Genomic DNA, 18,387 nt, shown 5'->3' on the forward strand with positions numbered 1-18,387 from the left:
GCAATATCTATCAAGGGCTTTAAAAAGTTCATATCCTTTGACCCAAATATTCCACTTACATGAATTTATACTAAGGAAATGAAAATATTTAATGGAGAATTATTTATAACAAAAAATAACGACCTGTATGTCCAACAATGGAGGAATGGTTAAATAAATGATAGGCTATAATGCAACATCATACTTTTGAAAAGTAACCAAAAACAAAGAAAAATGTTTCCAATATGAAGTTCAGTGAAAAAAGAGGAGTTCGTATCTGTGTACAAAATGTAATCCTGATTGATATGTTCTATATACCACACTAACCACCCGTAAAAAACAAAATCAAAGTACAATATGTATTGTCTTCTGTTTCCTAACTAACACCCCCATACACAGTACCTTTATAATAGGAATATAAGAGTCTTGCTTGCATGTTTTGTGCTTACAAGTTGAAAAAAAAATCAGGTTTTAAGAATTTTACTTTGTTATTAAGTTTTCTGTTTACATGAGCTTATTAAGAAGTTATGGAGGCAGGGCGCCTGAGTGGCTCAGTGGGTTAAAGCCTCTGCCTTCGGCTCGGGTCATGATCCCAGGGTCCTGGGATCGAGCCCCGCATCGGGCTCTCTGCTCCGCAGGGAGCCTGCTTCCTCCTCTCTCTCTGCCTTCCTCTCTGCCTACTTGTGATCTCTGTCTGTCAAATAAATAAATAAAATCTTAAAAAAAAAACTTTAAATTAAAAAAAAAAAGAAGTTATAGAGGCAGATATTTAACTGAACCAAACCATTCCACTCCTAGAATTTGAGCATCACAGGCAGATTTCTGCATTCGAGTCTTAACATGTATTATATAAAACAGCTATATGACTTAATGATGACTTTATGACTTAACTGTAACCAAGCATAATCTTCTGCAAGGTAAGTATTTTCTCCAAATATTTGCACTTACAAATGAAAAAATTCACTAGCAATTTTCCAAATAGTTCTTTCACAGAAGTTCCTTCAAATAAAGTTAATACTTTATTTTTTTCTAAAGATTTTATTTATTTGAGAGAGACAGAATGAGAGAGAGAGAGAGAATGGGAGGGGGGAGGGTCAGAAGGAGAAGCAGACACCCTGCTGAGCAGGGAGACCGATGTAGGACTCCATCCTGAGACTCCAGGATCATGACCGAGCCAAAGGCAGTTGCTTAACCAACTGAATTACCCAGGCACCCCTAAAATCAATACTTTAAACCTTTTCCTAGGTAATAACTCTGGCCAATTAAGTACCATCATTTCATAGAGCAGACATATTAGTCAACAAGTTATTAAAATAATTTTCCAATTGGGAATTTTTTATATCTCATAAAATAGTTCAGAAAGATACCAAATACAACAGTGAGGTACAAGAGGCAATAGAATGGGATTTATTTAGTTAACTTTGGAACGTTGGGCCAGTCACTTCTGAGATTCAAGTTTTCGCCTTTCCAACCGAAATAATAACTGCCAATTATTGTCTATTTAAAATGTAGTCGACTCTTTTACAGTCCATGTATCATATCAGGCAGTTATCACAACAGTACTAATAAAGGCCTAATACTATCTCCCACCTTATAAATAGGTAAACTAAAGTTCAGTATAGTTAAGTAAGGTTCCCAATACAACCCAGCTTGTTATGAAGCTGGAATTAGAACCGAGGTTGCCCTGATTATAAATCCTGTGCCCTTGGGGCACCTGGGTGGTGCCATCAGTTAAGCATCCAACTCTTCTTTTTTTTTTTTTTCCTAAGTAGGCTTCACACTGGGTAGGGAAATCATGACCAGAGCCAAAACCAAGAGCCGGAAGCTTAACTGACTGAGTAACTCAGGCAACCCAGGCGTCCACCTGACTCTTGATCTCAGCTCAGATCTTGATCTCAGGGTCCTGAGTTTAAGCCCTGTGGGTATGGAGCCTACTTAAAAACAAAACAAAAAAAACCCCTGTGCCCTTAAGCTATAACACACTGACATTAAAAGGAATAATAATTATCTTCTAGACTACCCCAAAGAGTCATGGTAAAGAGAAGAAAATACTTAAATTTTTCAGAGAAAATCCCCTTACGTAGGATTCTCAATTTATTTGAAGATATAGATCTGTCATTCTCCACCCTGGCTCACATGAGAATCACCTGGAGACTTAAAAAAAAAAAATCTATCATGCCCAGGCCTCAACCCAGATCAAATGACAAAAACTGTTTTTTAAAGCTTCCTAGGATTGGGAAACTGATTGAGGAGCTTTGATTAAACAATCATGCCCAGAAAAACAAAACATTCTGAATTTGAATGAGCTCTAGTTCCTAAATTTTTTAATATGAAAGGTACCACCCCCTCCATTGTTCTCTTTCTCTAGTTCCAAGGTAGGAATAATTTTCATCTATCTCCATGTAAATAATCATGTTCCCCCCTTTTTTTGTTTTTGCTTTTCTTAAATGCCAAACAGCTTATGATACCATGAGAAACCCCTGAATCAGTCTGATTCCAGTTAGAATAAAAATAATTTTAGTATTTCTGGCGGCCTGCCATTATCAGGTACACCTATTAAGTTTTTATTAAAAACAGTCCATGGTTGCTTAGAGGATCCAAGTTTGAAAGCCAGTGGTTTGGATAAAGATTCTCATTTTAAAAATGCAGAAAGTGAGGCCCACTAAGGTTATAACAATGCTTTGGCTAGGAATAGACAGAATCAACACTCAAGTCTTTCATCTTCAACCTAGATTTCTTGGACTACTACTCCAGGACTCAAATTACTATTAATTCTTTCAGAATGCAGATACAAGTTTTCCAAATATCTAATTTTTAAAAGAGTTTTTATTTTATTTTTAAAAAGATTTTATTCATTTGACAGAGAGAGAGACAGAGCACAACCAAGCAGAGCAGCAGGCAGAGGGAGAGAGAGCAGCAGGCTCCCGCAGAGCAGAGAGCCGGATGCGGGGCTTGATCCCAGGACCCTGGGATCATGACCATAGCTGAAAGCAGAAGCTCAACCGACTGAGCCATACAAGGCGCCCCTATAATTTATAAAAAGGTTGTATTTAAAGCCCCAATGTGGGGCTCAAATGCACGACTCTGAGATGAAGAGTCACATGCTTCTCCAACTGACCCAGCCAGGCACCCCACAAAAATCTAAATTTTGTTTGAAAGCTCAAACCTTATCATTGGGAAGAATACAATCATTTTTTAAAAAAAGATTTTATTTATGTATTTGACAGACAGAGATCACAAATAGGCAGAAAGGCAGGCAGAGAGAGGGGGAAGCAGGCTCCCTGCTGAGCAGAGAGCCTGACACGGGGCTCAACCCCAGGACCCTGGGACCACGATCTGAGCCGAAGGCAGAGGCTTTAACCCACTGAGCCACCCAGGCGCCCCCATTTTTTTTTCTATGACAGACATGCTTTGTACATTTTTAAGCACGAAAAACTGCATGGCAGATTCTAAAGGTGGCCCCCATGACTCCCTCCTGATATTTACACCCTTGTGTAATCTGTCCTTGGGTGTGGGTGGAACCTGTGATTGCTTTTGACCAACAGAATATGGCAAATGGGATGATTATGTTATATAGCCCATTTTGCTGAGGATTCACTTTTCCTTGCTGGCTTTGAAGCCGCAACCAGTCATGTTAGGAAGGCTTATGTGGCAAAGAACTAAGGGCAGTCTCTGGTTGACAGCAGCAAGAAACTCATGCCCTCAGTCTGACAACCCATAGAGAACTGGGTATTGCCAACGACCATGATATGGCAGCTCTGGCTGACACCTTGACTGCAGCCTTGTAAGATCTTGAAGCAGAGGACCCAGTAAAGCCATGACCTGACTCCTAACAGGAACCACGAGATAAGTGTATATTGCTTCAAGCTGCTAAGTTTTTGATACTATTGTTATATAGCAATAATTTTTTGAAAATATTTTATTTATTTACTTGAGAGAGAGACAGAGAGAGAACAGCAGGAGCTGGAAGGAGAGGGAGAAGCAGGCTCCCAGCTGAGCAAGGAGCCCAATGCGGGACTCTATCCTGGGACCCTGGGATCATGACCTGAGCGGAAGGCAGATGCTCAACCGACTGAGCACACAGGTGCCCCGATTATTTAGCAATAATTAACACATGGTGCTCTGTCGACCATCCATTCAAGCAAAAATGGCATTCTATTAAAAAAAGCAGCTAGTTCAGTTTGCAATTCAAGTGGTTTTCCTTAAGAAAACCTTCATACTATACATACAGAAATCTTTTATGCATATTATCCACTTCATCACACAGAGTATTTCAAAAAAAGTGTATTTGCCAAGGATTGAGAGTTAATAAAATTAGTAACGATTTATTACTTTTTCAAGGTTATTCTCAAGAGAAAGTGAAATTTTTGTACTGTGAGTGCTTGATGGTCACTAATACAAAAACTACCAGTACCGTTTGGTGACACTGCCTTCATTCATATTAAGGGACCAGCAGTTTTACCCTCTACTGCTTTTGCATCATCAGTGCAAATGCTGACAGAGTGAAGAGAGGAAATGTATCAGTGTAGTTATCACAAGTTTTAACTTCATGAAATCCCTGAAAGGGTCTCAGGGAACCCCAATGATCTGTAACTATAACGTTGCTCTAAGGAAGTGTTTCTATGTATAGCAATGCTTAAATGTATGAACAGATGCATGTATGCATATTTAAAAACCTCTGGGCTGGGGCATCTGGGTGGCTCAGCTGGTTAGGCATCTGACTTTGGCCCAGGTCATGCTCTCAGGGTCTTTGGATCGAGCCCTGCATCATCTGCTTTTCTCTTTCCTTTGCCCCTCCCCCTGATTATGTTCTGTCTCTTTCAAATAAATAAATAAAAACTTAAAAAAAATAAAACCTCTGGGCTAACCTGGATTGAAATACCAGATCCAACTTTTATTTACCAGTTATATGGCCTTGAGTGAATTATTTAGCCTGAGTCTCAGTTTCCTTAACTATAACATGGGGATAATAATTGTGCCTACCTCATAGGGAAATCATACGAATGAAATGATATTAATTTACATACAACATTTAGAATAAAGACTTACCCACAGTAACAGAATAACAAATGTTAAATATTATCATTAACTATTACTGCTGTTAAAAGTTTTAAAGCTGGGGCACCTGGGTGGTTCAGTGGGTTAAAGCCTCTTTGCCTTCGGCTCAGGTCATGATACCCGGGTCCTGGGAATCGAGCCCTGCATCAGGCTCTCTGCTCAGCAGGGAGCCTGCTTCCCTTCCTCTCTCTCTGCCTGCCTCTGCCTACTTGTGATCCCTGTCTGTCAAATAAATAAATAAAATCTTAAAAAAAAAAGTTTTAAAAGCTAAGCCATGAAACTATGTTTTCAGAGTAAATAACAACAATGACCTCAAAACAATCTTCCCCAATAAGAATATTTGGTTCTGTTTACTCTCTTAAGAATTTTGCCATTATGTAACATTCATTACTGATCATGTTTTTACTCACCTTTAGATAGTCTAGTTTTCAGTATTATACCTATTTAAGCATATTACCTGATACATTGAAAAGTTGGTTAGTTCCTACAGTCACTACTTTGGGTTCTGGTTGAGCTGTCATAAAGATAGTGACATTTTCAGACTGTGATTGTGATTATGCTTCTAACGGAATGCTGACTAGTCCACAATTCTAACTGGGTGTTATAATATCCAATGCATCCCTGAGCTAATTGTGTAGTTTCAGAAACACTTACAGGTTTAGACACGTTCTGAACAATAACAGAGTTCTGTGAAGACTTAGATTCAGGATGAAATCTAGGCAAGGCAGCCACTGGATTTGATGTTGGATCTTTGTAGTGTTGACTTGTAGGCTTGAACGGATCAGTAACACCTGCATTTTAAAATTACACAACATATTATTTTTCTATATAACCAATTTTGTTAAAATATTTCACTTTAAAATTAAAATGGTATAATACTATACCTTGAGTGACTGTCTCATTCTTTATTCCCTTTGAAGATGAGCTGGGGTTACCCCTGTTCAAAATATCTATAAAAATTATTTTTATTTTAAAACTCATTATTTTAATTAAGTGTAAATTAAGATAATAAAAAACTTTCCAAAAATATATCCACATACAAATAATAATTTAAGTATATTTCTTTCTCTTAATGGTGACCCCAGATCAAACCCTTCCCTAATTCCCATGCTACATTCATACCCCTAAAAGTCTGGAAGTTTCATTATGGATAAGCTGGTCACATTATCTGCACCACTCCTCTTGAGTTCTGAGAGGAACACTATTGAAGACTGCAGACTAAATTTAATCGAGAGTTTACCAGAGTATCTCAAATCTACTACTATACCAAAAGTCAATCTGAGCCTGACATGACCCTGTGAATCAGTGCTCACTCTTGTAGCCATGTCAACCCATAACTTCTGGGTTATTGAGGAATCAAATAAAAATTTGGAAGAGTAGAGATTCGCCTAAAATTGCTAATCAGGAAAAGGTACAAACATTTTAAAAATCCCATAAAACCTCAAAAAAATTTCCTTTTACCCCTCCTGGTAGAAAAGAATCAGATCTCATAGAATAATTCTATAAAGTAAAGGGTCACACAAAAGTAGGGTTGTTTTATGATAATGGAAATTCAGTTCTCTAAGACGACACACTACAGAAGTTTTCTAGGAGAAAAATCTGCTCAAACAACGTGATATTGTTTTCATTCAGAATTTAAAGTATTTACTCAAGCCATTAAAGAGTTAAACCTATAGTACTTTTTGGTGACTGTAGTCTATCATACACAACTTTTTACCATCCCCCAACTTAATATGGTTCTATATAAATATTTAGCTCATGTTCCATATGACAAAAGAATTTTATTGCTCACACATAAAACAGCAATAGAATCACATAGATTTTGAGTTCATTTAGAAAAGAAATTTCACTGGGGTCAACTTTCTCTTTATAGAATCACTTAAAACTAATACACATTATTCTAGTTGAGTACTGTTAACCATTATCTGCAGTTGATATAAACCCAACTTGAATTGCCATGCTTTCAAATAAGATGATCTGAATAATAATTTTGAAATATCACAATATTTTGGGATAAAAATAATCACAGTAACTAAGAAACAATAATTATAATATTCTATTCCACTATCAGCAACAAGCATGCCAACACATTTACCTAATTTTATAACTGAAGTGACATTCCACTTAGCACCTCTCAATTTGCCACAGGAAATGATATTGAGAATTAAATTATTTTAGCTCTGATAAAACTGAACAGAAGTGCTATCTGAAGTTTAGAGTTAAGAGATACAAGAACAGGGCTTTCAAGAAATTAAAAACTCATCTCTGAACCACAATATAATGCACTGCCATGGTAGGTAAGAAAACACTGGTATGCTGGGTACATTCTTTGCTAAATTCTCCTGGCTTAAAAGAAGCAAATATAATGAAAAGGAATCTATTTCCTCTTTTTCTGCTGAAATTCAGTATGTTGTTCCTTTGCAGAAGAATCTAACAATCTACACAATTACTGGACATGTTCTGCTAGAAAGGTAGTATAGTGTAAAACACTACATGTAGTGTAAGACACTACATTTACATTAAGTGTAAAATGTGCACTTTGCACATTTTTATTAGACATTTTAACAAGTGTCATCAATATCATCAATATTATCACAATGGCAATTGTAACTCTAACTGAAATCTAACAATCTACAAAATTACTGGACATGTTCTGCCTGAAAGCCATGAGGATTTAGTGTGCTAACTGCCTGCGTTGTACAAGTACAGTGGCTAAAGACCAGACCCTCCTTGCTTCATGAATATAATCAGGAGTCGTTGGAAGATGGGTGTGGCCAGAAACTATACCCCATGTTGGTACATATACAAGAGACTGTATAATCATGCAGTGCCTGTTCATTTTGTAGCCACAATTCAAGATGACACTGTGATGAGGCAGTTGCCTGGATGTGAGAACCCCCATCAGAGACTAACACAAGCCAATTTACTGTTCTAATATTCTAAGCAAAGCATTCCAAACATTTCCTTTTCTAGGTGTGTTTGGGCTTAATGAAGAAAAATAAAAATTAACAAACAGGTGAATAAGCTACTTAGCTCTCCTAAAACTTAAGATTTCCAATTTCAGAAGGCCTATAATGCTGATATGGTAATCTTAACCTTTATTTAACTTAGTTAACATTTCCCTTTTCTCTCAAATGATATTTTAACCTCTCACTTTACTCGAGTCCCCAACCACATCCTCCCTCCGATTCTCACAAATTCTTGCTGGCCTACATGCTCCAACTCCTTACAGAATAACAAGGACATATAAGACAGCCCACAGGTTTTTCTATTAGAAACAGCAACTTATAAAACTTTACTTGACTGAAATAAATGCTTACTTGAAATGGCTGGTTTTGAACTTGATATCTCTCCAACAAAAATCAGCTCATCATCATCATCATCTTCATCCAGAATTTCTTCTACTTTTTTCTGCCATGGTTCCAGCTCTTCTTCTTCACATTCCATAAAGAGTTCTGCCATTTTTGAGTTATCTAATTTTCAAAAGAAGAGAAACCCACCTTATTTTTTTAAAATAACTTTTTTGCAATGCACAGTACGATATTTAAGATATACTTTAATAATCTTAATTTTAAGTACTGAATTGATATTTGCAGTCAGTACATGGTAACAAAAGTAAGAAACAACTCAATCTCTAAGATCTAAACTAGTACAATTAAGCTAGCTGGCTAAGTAAGAGACGACAATGGTTATTAGTAGTTGCCAATAAATTTTAAGAATAATCAAGTCCAATAAAAACTTGAAACATAAAAAAAGAATAATCAAGCCAAGGAAAGAATACTCAATGGGAAAAAGACAGTCTCCCCAAAAAATGGTGTTGGGAAAACTGGACAGCAATATGCAAAAGAATGAAACTGGACCACTTTCTTTTTTAAAAAGATCGTATTTATTTATTTGACAGAGAGAGCACGCGCACAGACAGGGAGAGTAAGAGGAGAAGCAGGCTCCCTGCTGAGCTGGGAGCCAATGCAGGGTTCGATCCCAGGTCCCTGGGATCACAACCTGAGCTAAAAGCAGCTGCTTAACTGACTGAGCCATCCAGGCACCCCAGAACCTGCACCACTTTCTTACACCACACACAAAAATAAATTCAAAATGGATGAAAGATGTGAGACAGGAGGCCATTAAAATTCTAGAAGAGGGGCGCCTGGGTGGCTCAGTGGGTTAAAGCCTCTGCCTTCAGCACAGGTCATGATCTCAGGGTCCTGGGATCAAGCCCCACATCGGGCTCTCTGCTTGGCAGGGAGCCTGCTTCCCTTCCTCTCTCTCTGCCTGCCTCTCTGCCTCCTTGTGATCTCTGTCTGTCAAATAAATAAATAAATAAATCTTTTAAAAAAAAGCTTTAAAAAAAATTCTAGAAGAGAGCACAGTAATATCTCTGACATCAGCTGTAGCAATTTCTTACTAGATATGTCTCCTGAGGCAAGGGAAACAAAAGCAAAAATAAACTACTGGGATGTCATCAAATTAAAAGCTTCTACAGGGTAAAGGAAACAACAAAACTAAAAAGCAACTATGGAATGGGAGAAGATATTTGCAAATGAAATATTAATAAAGGGTTAGTACGCAAAATCTATAAAAAACTGGTAAGACCCAAAAAATGATCCAATTAAAAAATGGACAAAAGATATGAATAGAGGGGTGCCTGGGTGGCTCAGTCAGTTAAGTGCCTGCCTTCAGCGCAGGTCATGTTCCCAGGGTCCTGGAATTGAGCTCTACATTGGGCTCTCTGCTCAGCAGGGAGCCTGCTTCTCCCTCTTCCTCTGCCTGCAGCTCTGCCTACTTGTGTTCCCTATCAAACAAATAAAACCTTTAAAAAAGACATAAATAGGGGCGCCTGGGTGGCTCAGTGTGTTAAGCCTCTGCCTTGGGCTCAGGTCATGATCCCAGCGTCCTGGGATCGAGCCCCGCATCAGGCTCTCTGCTCAGCGGGGAGCCTGCTTCCCCCTCTCTTTCTCTGCCTGCCTCTCTGCCTACTTGTGATCTCTCTCTCTCTGTCAAATAAATAAATAAAATTTAAAAAAAGACATAAATAGATATTTTTCCAAAGAAGACATACACAGAAGGCCAAGAGACACACAAAAACATGCTTAACATTACTGATCATTTAAGAAATACAAATGAAAACTACAATGAGATATCATCTCACGCCTGTCAGAGGGCTAAAATCAAGAACACAAGAAACAACAGGTGTTGGTGAGGATGTTGAGAAAGGGTAATCTTCCTGCACTGTTGGTGGGAATGCAAGCTGGTGCAGCCACTCTGGAAAACAGTATGGAGTTTCCTCAAAAGTTAAAAATAGAACTACTCCATGATCCAGCAGTTGCACTACTAGGTATTTACCCAAAGGATATAAAAATACTAATTCAAAAGGATACATGCACCCATATGTTTATAGCAGCTTATCTACAAGAGCCAAATTATGGAGGCAGCCCAGATGTCCATCGACTGATGAATGGATAAAGAAAAGGTGGTATGTGTATACAATGGAATATTACTCAGCCACAAAAAGAATGGAATCTTGCCATTTGCAACAATGTGGATGGAGCTAGAGAGTATTATGCTAAGTGAAATAAGTCAGAGAAAGACAAACACCATATGATTTCACTTATATGTAGAATTTAAGAAGCAAAACAAATGAGCATAGGGGAAAAAAAGAGAGAGAGGCAAACCAAGAAACAGACTCCTAACTACAGAGAACAAATTGAGGGCTCCCAGAGCTGGGGGCAGGAAATGATGGTTGAAATAGGTGATGGGGATTAAGGAGTACACTTGTGATGAGCACCAGGTGTTTTGTGGAAGTGCTGAATCCCTATATTATAAACCTGAAACTAATATTACATTGTATATTAACTGGAATTTAAATAAAAACTTAAAAAAGAATAAATAAATCCAATCAAAAGGAATTTCAATTTTATGAACAGAATATGATTATATCTATTAAAGGATTGTACCTAACTGTAACTGAAAAACCCATAGACTTTTACAGTAATAAAAAGGAGATAAGCTAAGAATAAGAGGCAACAGGTTGGAGATACATTAGAAAAACTGAACTAGATCATAAACACCAGGCACAGGGCACCTGGGTGGCTCAGTGGGTTAAAGCCTCTGCCTTCGACTCAGGTCATGATCTCAGGGTCCTGGGATCGAGCCCCGTGTTGGGCTCTCTGCTCAGCAGGGAGCCTGCTTCCCTCCCTTCTCTCTGCCTGCCTCTCTGCCTACTTGTGATCTGTCTGTCAAATAAATAAATAAGATCTTAAAAAAAAAAAAAGGGTACAGGGACGTCTGGGTGGCTCAGTTCATTAAGTGGCTGCCTTCGGATCAGGCCGTAATCCCAGAGTCCTGGGATCAAGCCCCGCATCGGGCTCTCTGCTCAGCGGGGAGCCTGCTTCTCCCTCTCACTCTGCCTGCTGCTCTCCCTGCTTGTACTCTCCCTCTCTGTTAAATGAATAAATAAAATCTTTAAAAAAAAAAAAAGGTACAATACACCTAATAAAAGCTCCAGAATAATAAGAAAAAGGAAAGGGGATGTAATCAAAGGAAAAATACAAAAGAAATTTCTAGTTCTAAAGGACATAAATGTCCAGATTGAAAAGTTCTACCAGGACCCAGCACAAAAATCAAGAAAAAATCTACAGTAGAGGAATATTTCATGAGACTTGAGAATGTTGGAGAGGAAAACTAACGTAAAATCAGCAAGAGAGACAGAGATAGAGAGAGTCAGAATAATGCTTTCAAAAGTATTAGTGAAAATAATTTTCAATTAGCAATAATCGTGCCTCGGATAAACCTCATTGGCTACGATACTGCCACTGCGCAAAGCTATGAAAATAATTTTCATTTTAGAATTCTATACCCCCCCAGCCAAGGTTTTCTTTTTTCTTTCTTTTTTTTAAAGATATTATTTATTTATTTGACAGAAAGAGAGATCACAAGTAGGTGGAGAGGCAGGCAGAGAGAGAGAGGAGGAAGCAGGCTCCCTGCTGAGCAGAGAACCCGATGCGGGGCTTGATTGCAGGACCCCGGGATCATGACCTGAGCCGAAGGCAGAGGCTTTAACCTAACACTGAGCCACCCAGACGCCCCCAGCCAAGGTTTTCATCAAGCATGAAGTACATATTCTTTCATCAAAAATAAAGATCACCAACATCACGCAAAATTTACCCCCATTCACTCTTTCATTCTTAGGAAGAATCCACCAAAACATGGGACTTAAGAAGGAGGAAGATACAGAATGCAGAAAACATGACATTCAATACAATAAAAAGACAAAGGAAGGTCCCAGGATAATAGCTGTTCAACAGGTCTAGATAACCAGCCAGAGCAGAGCAAGAGAATATTACTCCCAGGAGAAATGTCTCCAGGAGACCACAGACAGACAGACACACACACACACAAAGATTCGAAAATTAAAATGTTAGATTACCTGACAAGTTTTACCATGTAGAAAAATTGAGTTAAGAGGCTACAAAAGGGTGTAAGAAGACTTGGCTATGGGCTTTAATAAAATTTAGCAAATTTAGTCAACATAAAATAAAATAAAATAAAATTTTTTAGCCAACAAAAAATAAAATAAAATTTAGCAAATTTAAAAAAAAATTAAAAGTCTAAATATCTGGGTATACACAAAAAAGAGAAAAAGGGAATGTATTCATATTAATACCATAGTACTATACTCATCAGTGAACAATATTTATTATGGTCATTATAATAAAAACATTTAATATGATTCAAAACTGAGAAATAAATGCAGTGGGAGATGTGTGGAGGGAGGGGTAAGCATAAGAAAACTAAAACCATCATTTTCTGTTGATAGAAAAATTATTAGATAATGGCAAAAAAATGAAGACTTAAGAGACAGCAGTATGTGTATATGTTTTAAAAATAGAAATATGGAGGGGTACCTGGGTGGCTCAATTGGTTGAGCATCTGCCTTCCGCACAGGTCGTGATCCCAGGGTCCTGGGATTGAGCCCCACATCAGGCCTTCCTGTTCAGTGGGTAGTCTGCTTCTCCCTCTGCCTCTCCCCCTCTCCCCGCTTGTGCTCGCTCTCGCTCTCTCAAATAAATAAAATCTTTTTTTAAAAGATTTTATTTATTTATTTGACAGAGATCACAAGTAGGCAGAGAGGCAGGCAGGGACAGAGAGGGGGAAGCAGGCTCCCCCCTGAGCAGAGAGCCTGATGCGGGGCTTCATCCCAGGACCCTGAGATCATGACCTGAGCCGAAGGCAGAGGCTCGACCCACTGAGCCACCCAGGCGCCCCTCAAATAAATAAAATCTTAAAAAATTTTTTTAAATTTAGAAATATGAAAATAATTATTAGAAAAGAAAACTAAACTATTGAAAGTGAATTCCTTGCAAAAACAGGGAGTAACAGGCCCAGAACACATGCACACCACTCTCTCACTCTTATCCTTCAAATAACTGTGGTTATGCAACTTTATAACTTTCAGATTAGTTTTTTAAACTATGCGTGTATTGTTCTGCTTTTAAAAAAGCATTGCGGCGGTGGGGGGGTGCCTGAGTGGCTCAGTTGGTTAGGCATCTGCCTTCAGCTCAGGTTATGATCCCAGGGTCCTGGGATTGAACCCTAGGTCAGGCTCCCTGCTCACTGGGGAGTCTGCTTCTCCCTCTCCCTTTGCCCCTTTCCCATTTGTGCTCACACATTCTCTCTCTCTCCAATAAATAGAATCTTAAAAAAAGTATTAAGGTAGCCCCTAAATTAATATAATAGCAATGGGAATGCATACAAGTGGTACTAGATACGTGAAGTGAGATGTGGATGGAGGAACAACTAAAAAGAAACAAAACAAAACAAAATAATAATTCCAGAATTCTGGCTTAGACAATAATCATCTTTTTTTTTAGACAATAGTATCTTTATTTATTTATTTTTTAAAAAAGATTTTATTTATTTATTTGACAGAGAGAGATCATAAGCAGGCAGAGAGAGAGGCAGAGAGAGAGGGGGGGAAGCAGGCTTTCCACTGAGCAGAGAGCCCGATGCGGGGCTCTATCCCAGGACTCTGAGATCATGACCTGAGCCGAAGGCAGAGGCTTTAACCCACTGAGCCACCCAGGCGCCCCGTATCTTTATTTTTTAAATGCAATCATTTCTAAAGGTAATTTTACTAGATTAAATGTCATTTCTAATTTTGGCTCAAAATTAGTGTGTTAAAACAATGATTTGGGGATGGCTTACAAAAGAAACACCATAACAAATAGGCAACTATTCTTTAAAATTATTTAAATTTAATTTTGTCTATATAGGGATGCCAAAATAATTTCTTGCCATAATGCTGTTGTTTAGTGTTTAGTGGTCTACTGATAAGTAGACATAAAACAAAACAAAACAAAACACATAAAACAAAACAAAACAAAAAACTTTTCACCCTTCCAAATGTAACCAGTTTATGAACTTTTTTTCCTAACTTTGCTTCAAAAACACATATACAGAATGGTCTAAGTCAAATAATTAAGAGAGTAACTCACAGTTTAACATTTGCATATTCTGAATACCTGAAGACACCATCCTCATTGTGTCCCCTGGAGACCTTCTTTGTAGTGTTTATTCTATCTAAAATATTCTTCCCCCTTACCGTATACTGTCCACGTTATTCAAGTATGGTAGGAGCATGGACTTGACATCAAATTGAATAGTTCAAATCTTTATTGCACCGTTTCTAATCATGTGACTCTAGAGAAATTACTTGGATCTTGTTTTCTCACCTCTAATCTAGGTACAATATTTACCTAATAGAAGTGGCAACGTAGACTGAGAAAAATGTCATATAAGGTACCTAACCTAACCTCTAGCAAATACTCAACAAAATCTTAATTCCCAACTTGGTTCAGTTACAACTTCCTCAATAAACCAGTAGACCTTATTTTTCTTCCACCTTTTACTACTTTGGTATTCTATGCAACTCAGTTCAAGATTTACTATATATGATTTCAAACTGCTCACTATTTCTTAATGTGTATTTTTTTAAGTCAGCTCCACACCTAATGTGGATTCTGAGCTCATGACCCTGAGACTGAGTCAGATGCTCTACCCACTGAGCTACGCAGGCACCCCTCTTAATGTTTATTTCTTTACTGTACACGTCTAACTCCAAAGTAAGATCCAAAGTCAGAGTGAAGAACTTATTTTCTTCTTCTTTTGTATCTCCTCCTATACAGAGTAGTCTACTGGATAACCATCAGCACTTAACATGATAAACACTGAATTAAGAAGGCAGTGAGGCAATGCCAAATTTTATAAAAAATGAGGGACACTCATGTATACAGATAATAAAAAAATAATTTGTATTTCTGTTGATACCATATCTGACCCATAGGTCTTCCTCATTCTTTTTAACAAGGTACTATCACTGTCAATATATTCAAGAAAGATTGTTGAGTAAAAAATTTCTTAAAGGCACATAATAGCATATATAGTATGGTCTTATTTAGAAATTTTTTGACTATGCATAGAAAAAAGTTTGTTGGTGGGGGTATAGATAACTGGGTGATGGGGATTAAGGATCACATGATGTGATGAGCACTGGGTGTTACACTGAACTGATGAATCATTGAACACTATATCAAAAACCAAACATGGGGCGGCCTGGGTGGCTCAGTGGGTTAAAGCCTCTGCCTTCGGCTCAGGTCATGATCCCAGGGTCCTGGGATCGAGCCCCGCATCGGGCTCTCTGCTCTGCGGGGAGCCTGCTTCCTCCTCTCTCTCTGCCTGCTGCTCTGTGATCCCCGTCTGTCAAATAAATAAATAAAATCTTAAAAAAAAAAAAACCAATCATGTACTCTATCTTGCCTAATTGAATTTAAATTTAAAAAAAAGAATAAAAAGAAAAAAGTTTGTGATTACATATACCAAACCAAGAACAGTAGTTATCTCTGGAGATCAGGAAGAAACACTTCATTCTACATTACTGAGATTTTTATTGTATATTCTTCTTTTTTACTATGAGCAAGTATTACTTTAATTAATTTAAGTGTTTTTTAAATTAAGTGTTATTTTTAAATGTACATACTTCTGTTTCTTTTACCTTTTCTCATGAGGCAAGGTCATCAGTACAAAAGCCATGCATACTAGTACCATTTGCAGCAGCAATACTTACTTTTTGACTGAAAAGGGCTGTCGTCGTCCATCAAGTTGCAGAGTCACCTAGGCACCAAAAAATGACATCAATCAATTTTATGAGTTACTTTAACACCAAATATTAAAACGTGAAACTTGGGATTCAGAACTCTTTGGTTCTAATTTTGATCTCCAGCAAACTCACCATATGACTCCAGAGAAGAGCAAATTAAGTCTTAGTTTTCTGCCCTATAAAATAAAGATACTAATATTAGGGTGGATTTGTTAAAGTATTCACATTTAATCATTTTCTCCTACAAAAAGCTTACCTTTTGAGTTTGATATGTTTGATACACATATGCTAATAACTTTACCTAATTGTAAATGAAAATTTAGTAAATAAAATGCTGAATATATTAAACATTTATTATTAGAAGAAATCTGATAGATTATTAAATTACAAATAAGTTTTGAAAAGCACCTCTGTGTAAATATGAGTAATCACCCTGTACTACATGTTTTAGTCAATCTCAATTCTGAAATGCTAAATGACATTACACTTTAACCATTACTTTTTATCCATATTTCAGAAATAAATGTAATTATTACAAGAAAAACACATACAAAAAACTTCTGGTTTATATATTTTTACTTCTTATTAACACTAACTGTAAGGAATAGAAAATTAATTGGATAAACTTCATCATAGATTAATTCATTAAAAAATAATTACTCATTGCCTTCTGTGCTCAAAGTGATGTGCTCAGTTCTAGAGGGAAAAATTAAGATGAATAAATCACAGTCCTTGCCTTCAGAAGGTTATAGTCCAATATACCTACAGTTCTTTGGGCTTTTAAAAAAGCTATTGTATTAAACAATATCAAAAATTGTTTTTTGAATTGCTTTCTTTAAAGTAGGAATTTGTGTTCTGAATTCTCATACATGCATATTCTTCACATACAAAATACATGTGTTTTAAAAAACTATTTCAGTTATAAAACAAAAATGTAAAAAATTAGTCATCAGAAATCTAAAGTATTAGGATGAACAGAGCTAAGTCTTCACGTTTGTCTTTATTTTCAGACTGATAAAAGCAAGCTTTCTTGCTTTTTTCAATTCCAAATTATTTGGGCTGAATTAGACCAAAGGAAAAAACCTATTTTAACTCCAGAAGATGTTATTGGTATGAATGTTTGAATTACTATCATAAGGATCTCAAGTGAATTCTGTAGTTAAGTAAATTTCCCTAGTTCTGTCTGAGGTTTGACTATTCAAATCTCTTTTACTCAATTATTTGAATAGAAACCTAAACTAGAATTAAGGTAATGCATATGTCAAGTAGATAAATACATGTCAATTTCTGCTTAGCATTAAAGACCTACTGCTACCAGGAACACAATTTTTTTAAGAGTCACAACTACATAGCCTATGGAGACTCAGGTACAACACTTTTATTAAATGCTCATAAAAATATCTACTAGTACAAATAGCCTAAAATCAGTATGAAACATACAAGCAGTTTACATAAACAACTCATATCCACTGTCTATGACTGCAGAGATGGATTTTGAGGCTTGTAACAGCCACCAAGGAGCTGCAATTGGTACATTTATAAACGCTCTAAGAAGTCAGAAATCCCTAGATGCCATTAGAACCATAACTTCATCTAAAGCTGCACTATCCAATAAAGTAGTCAAGCCCTCCAAAACTATCACCACACACACACACACACACACACACACACACAAAATCTCTCAAGTCATAATTTCAGAGTTTTGGTGACAGTGCAAGGAATTATATGGGAGATTAAGTCATCTCTCAAAGAAATGGAATACACAGCAAAAGGTGCAGTGAGGATCTTACAGCTTCCGTAATAGCAGCTCCAGAGGGTCTCTAGGTTCTGCAACTCAGAGCTGGCACCAAGATAGGCATATTTGCAAAATAGGCAAAGAACTCTCCACTTCAGCTGTTGACTCAGGTAGGAATACTATGTCTATATTTAATACACTGTTCCTATGGGGGAAAAATGAATTCTAAGTAACTAACGAAAGACCTCTTGGAATACAATCCAGTTTTTGGAGACTGCCTGAATAAATGGTTATAACTGCTATTTATATATTTTTGGCTTCAGTTTCTATATACTTAAAATTCACCTACCTTTTAAGAGTTCAAATCTACAAAATTTTCAAAAAACGTTAATAGATTAAAATGGTTAAGCAGTAAATTGTATGTTATGTGCATTTCATGCCTACTAGGATGGCTGTAATC

General features: G+C 37.1%; 1 protein-coding gene across 1 annotated transcript in view; it reads right to left on the reverse strand.

Moving 5' to 3' along the window:
• The window catches only part of ZNF280C (zinc finger protein 280C), a 46,854-nt gene extending 38,350 nt beyond the window's left edge, over window positions 1-8,504 (reverse strand). The window contains exons 1-3 of the mRNA XM_080831298.1: window positions 8,358-8,504; window positions 5,922-5,987; window positions 5,692-5,828 (exon numbers count right to left, since the gene is read on the reverse strand). Of these exons, the coding sequence (XP_080687424.1) occupies window positions 5,692-5,828; window positions 5,922-5,987; window positions 8,358-8,499 (345 nt within the window). The 5' untranslated portion in view covers window positions 8,500-8,504. The remainder of the gene's footprint in view (window positions 1-5,691; window positions 5,829-5,921; window positions 5,988-8,357) is intronic.
• Between the last annotated feature and the right edge of the window lie 9,883 nt (window positions 8,505-18,387).

Source organism: Martes martes, assembly GCF_963455335.1.
Source record: "Martes martes genome assembly, chromosome: X".
Lineage (NCBI taxonomy): Eukaryota > Metazoa > Chordata > Mammalia > Carnivora > Mustelidae > Martes > Martes martes.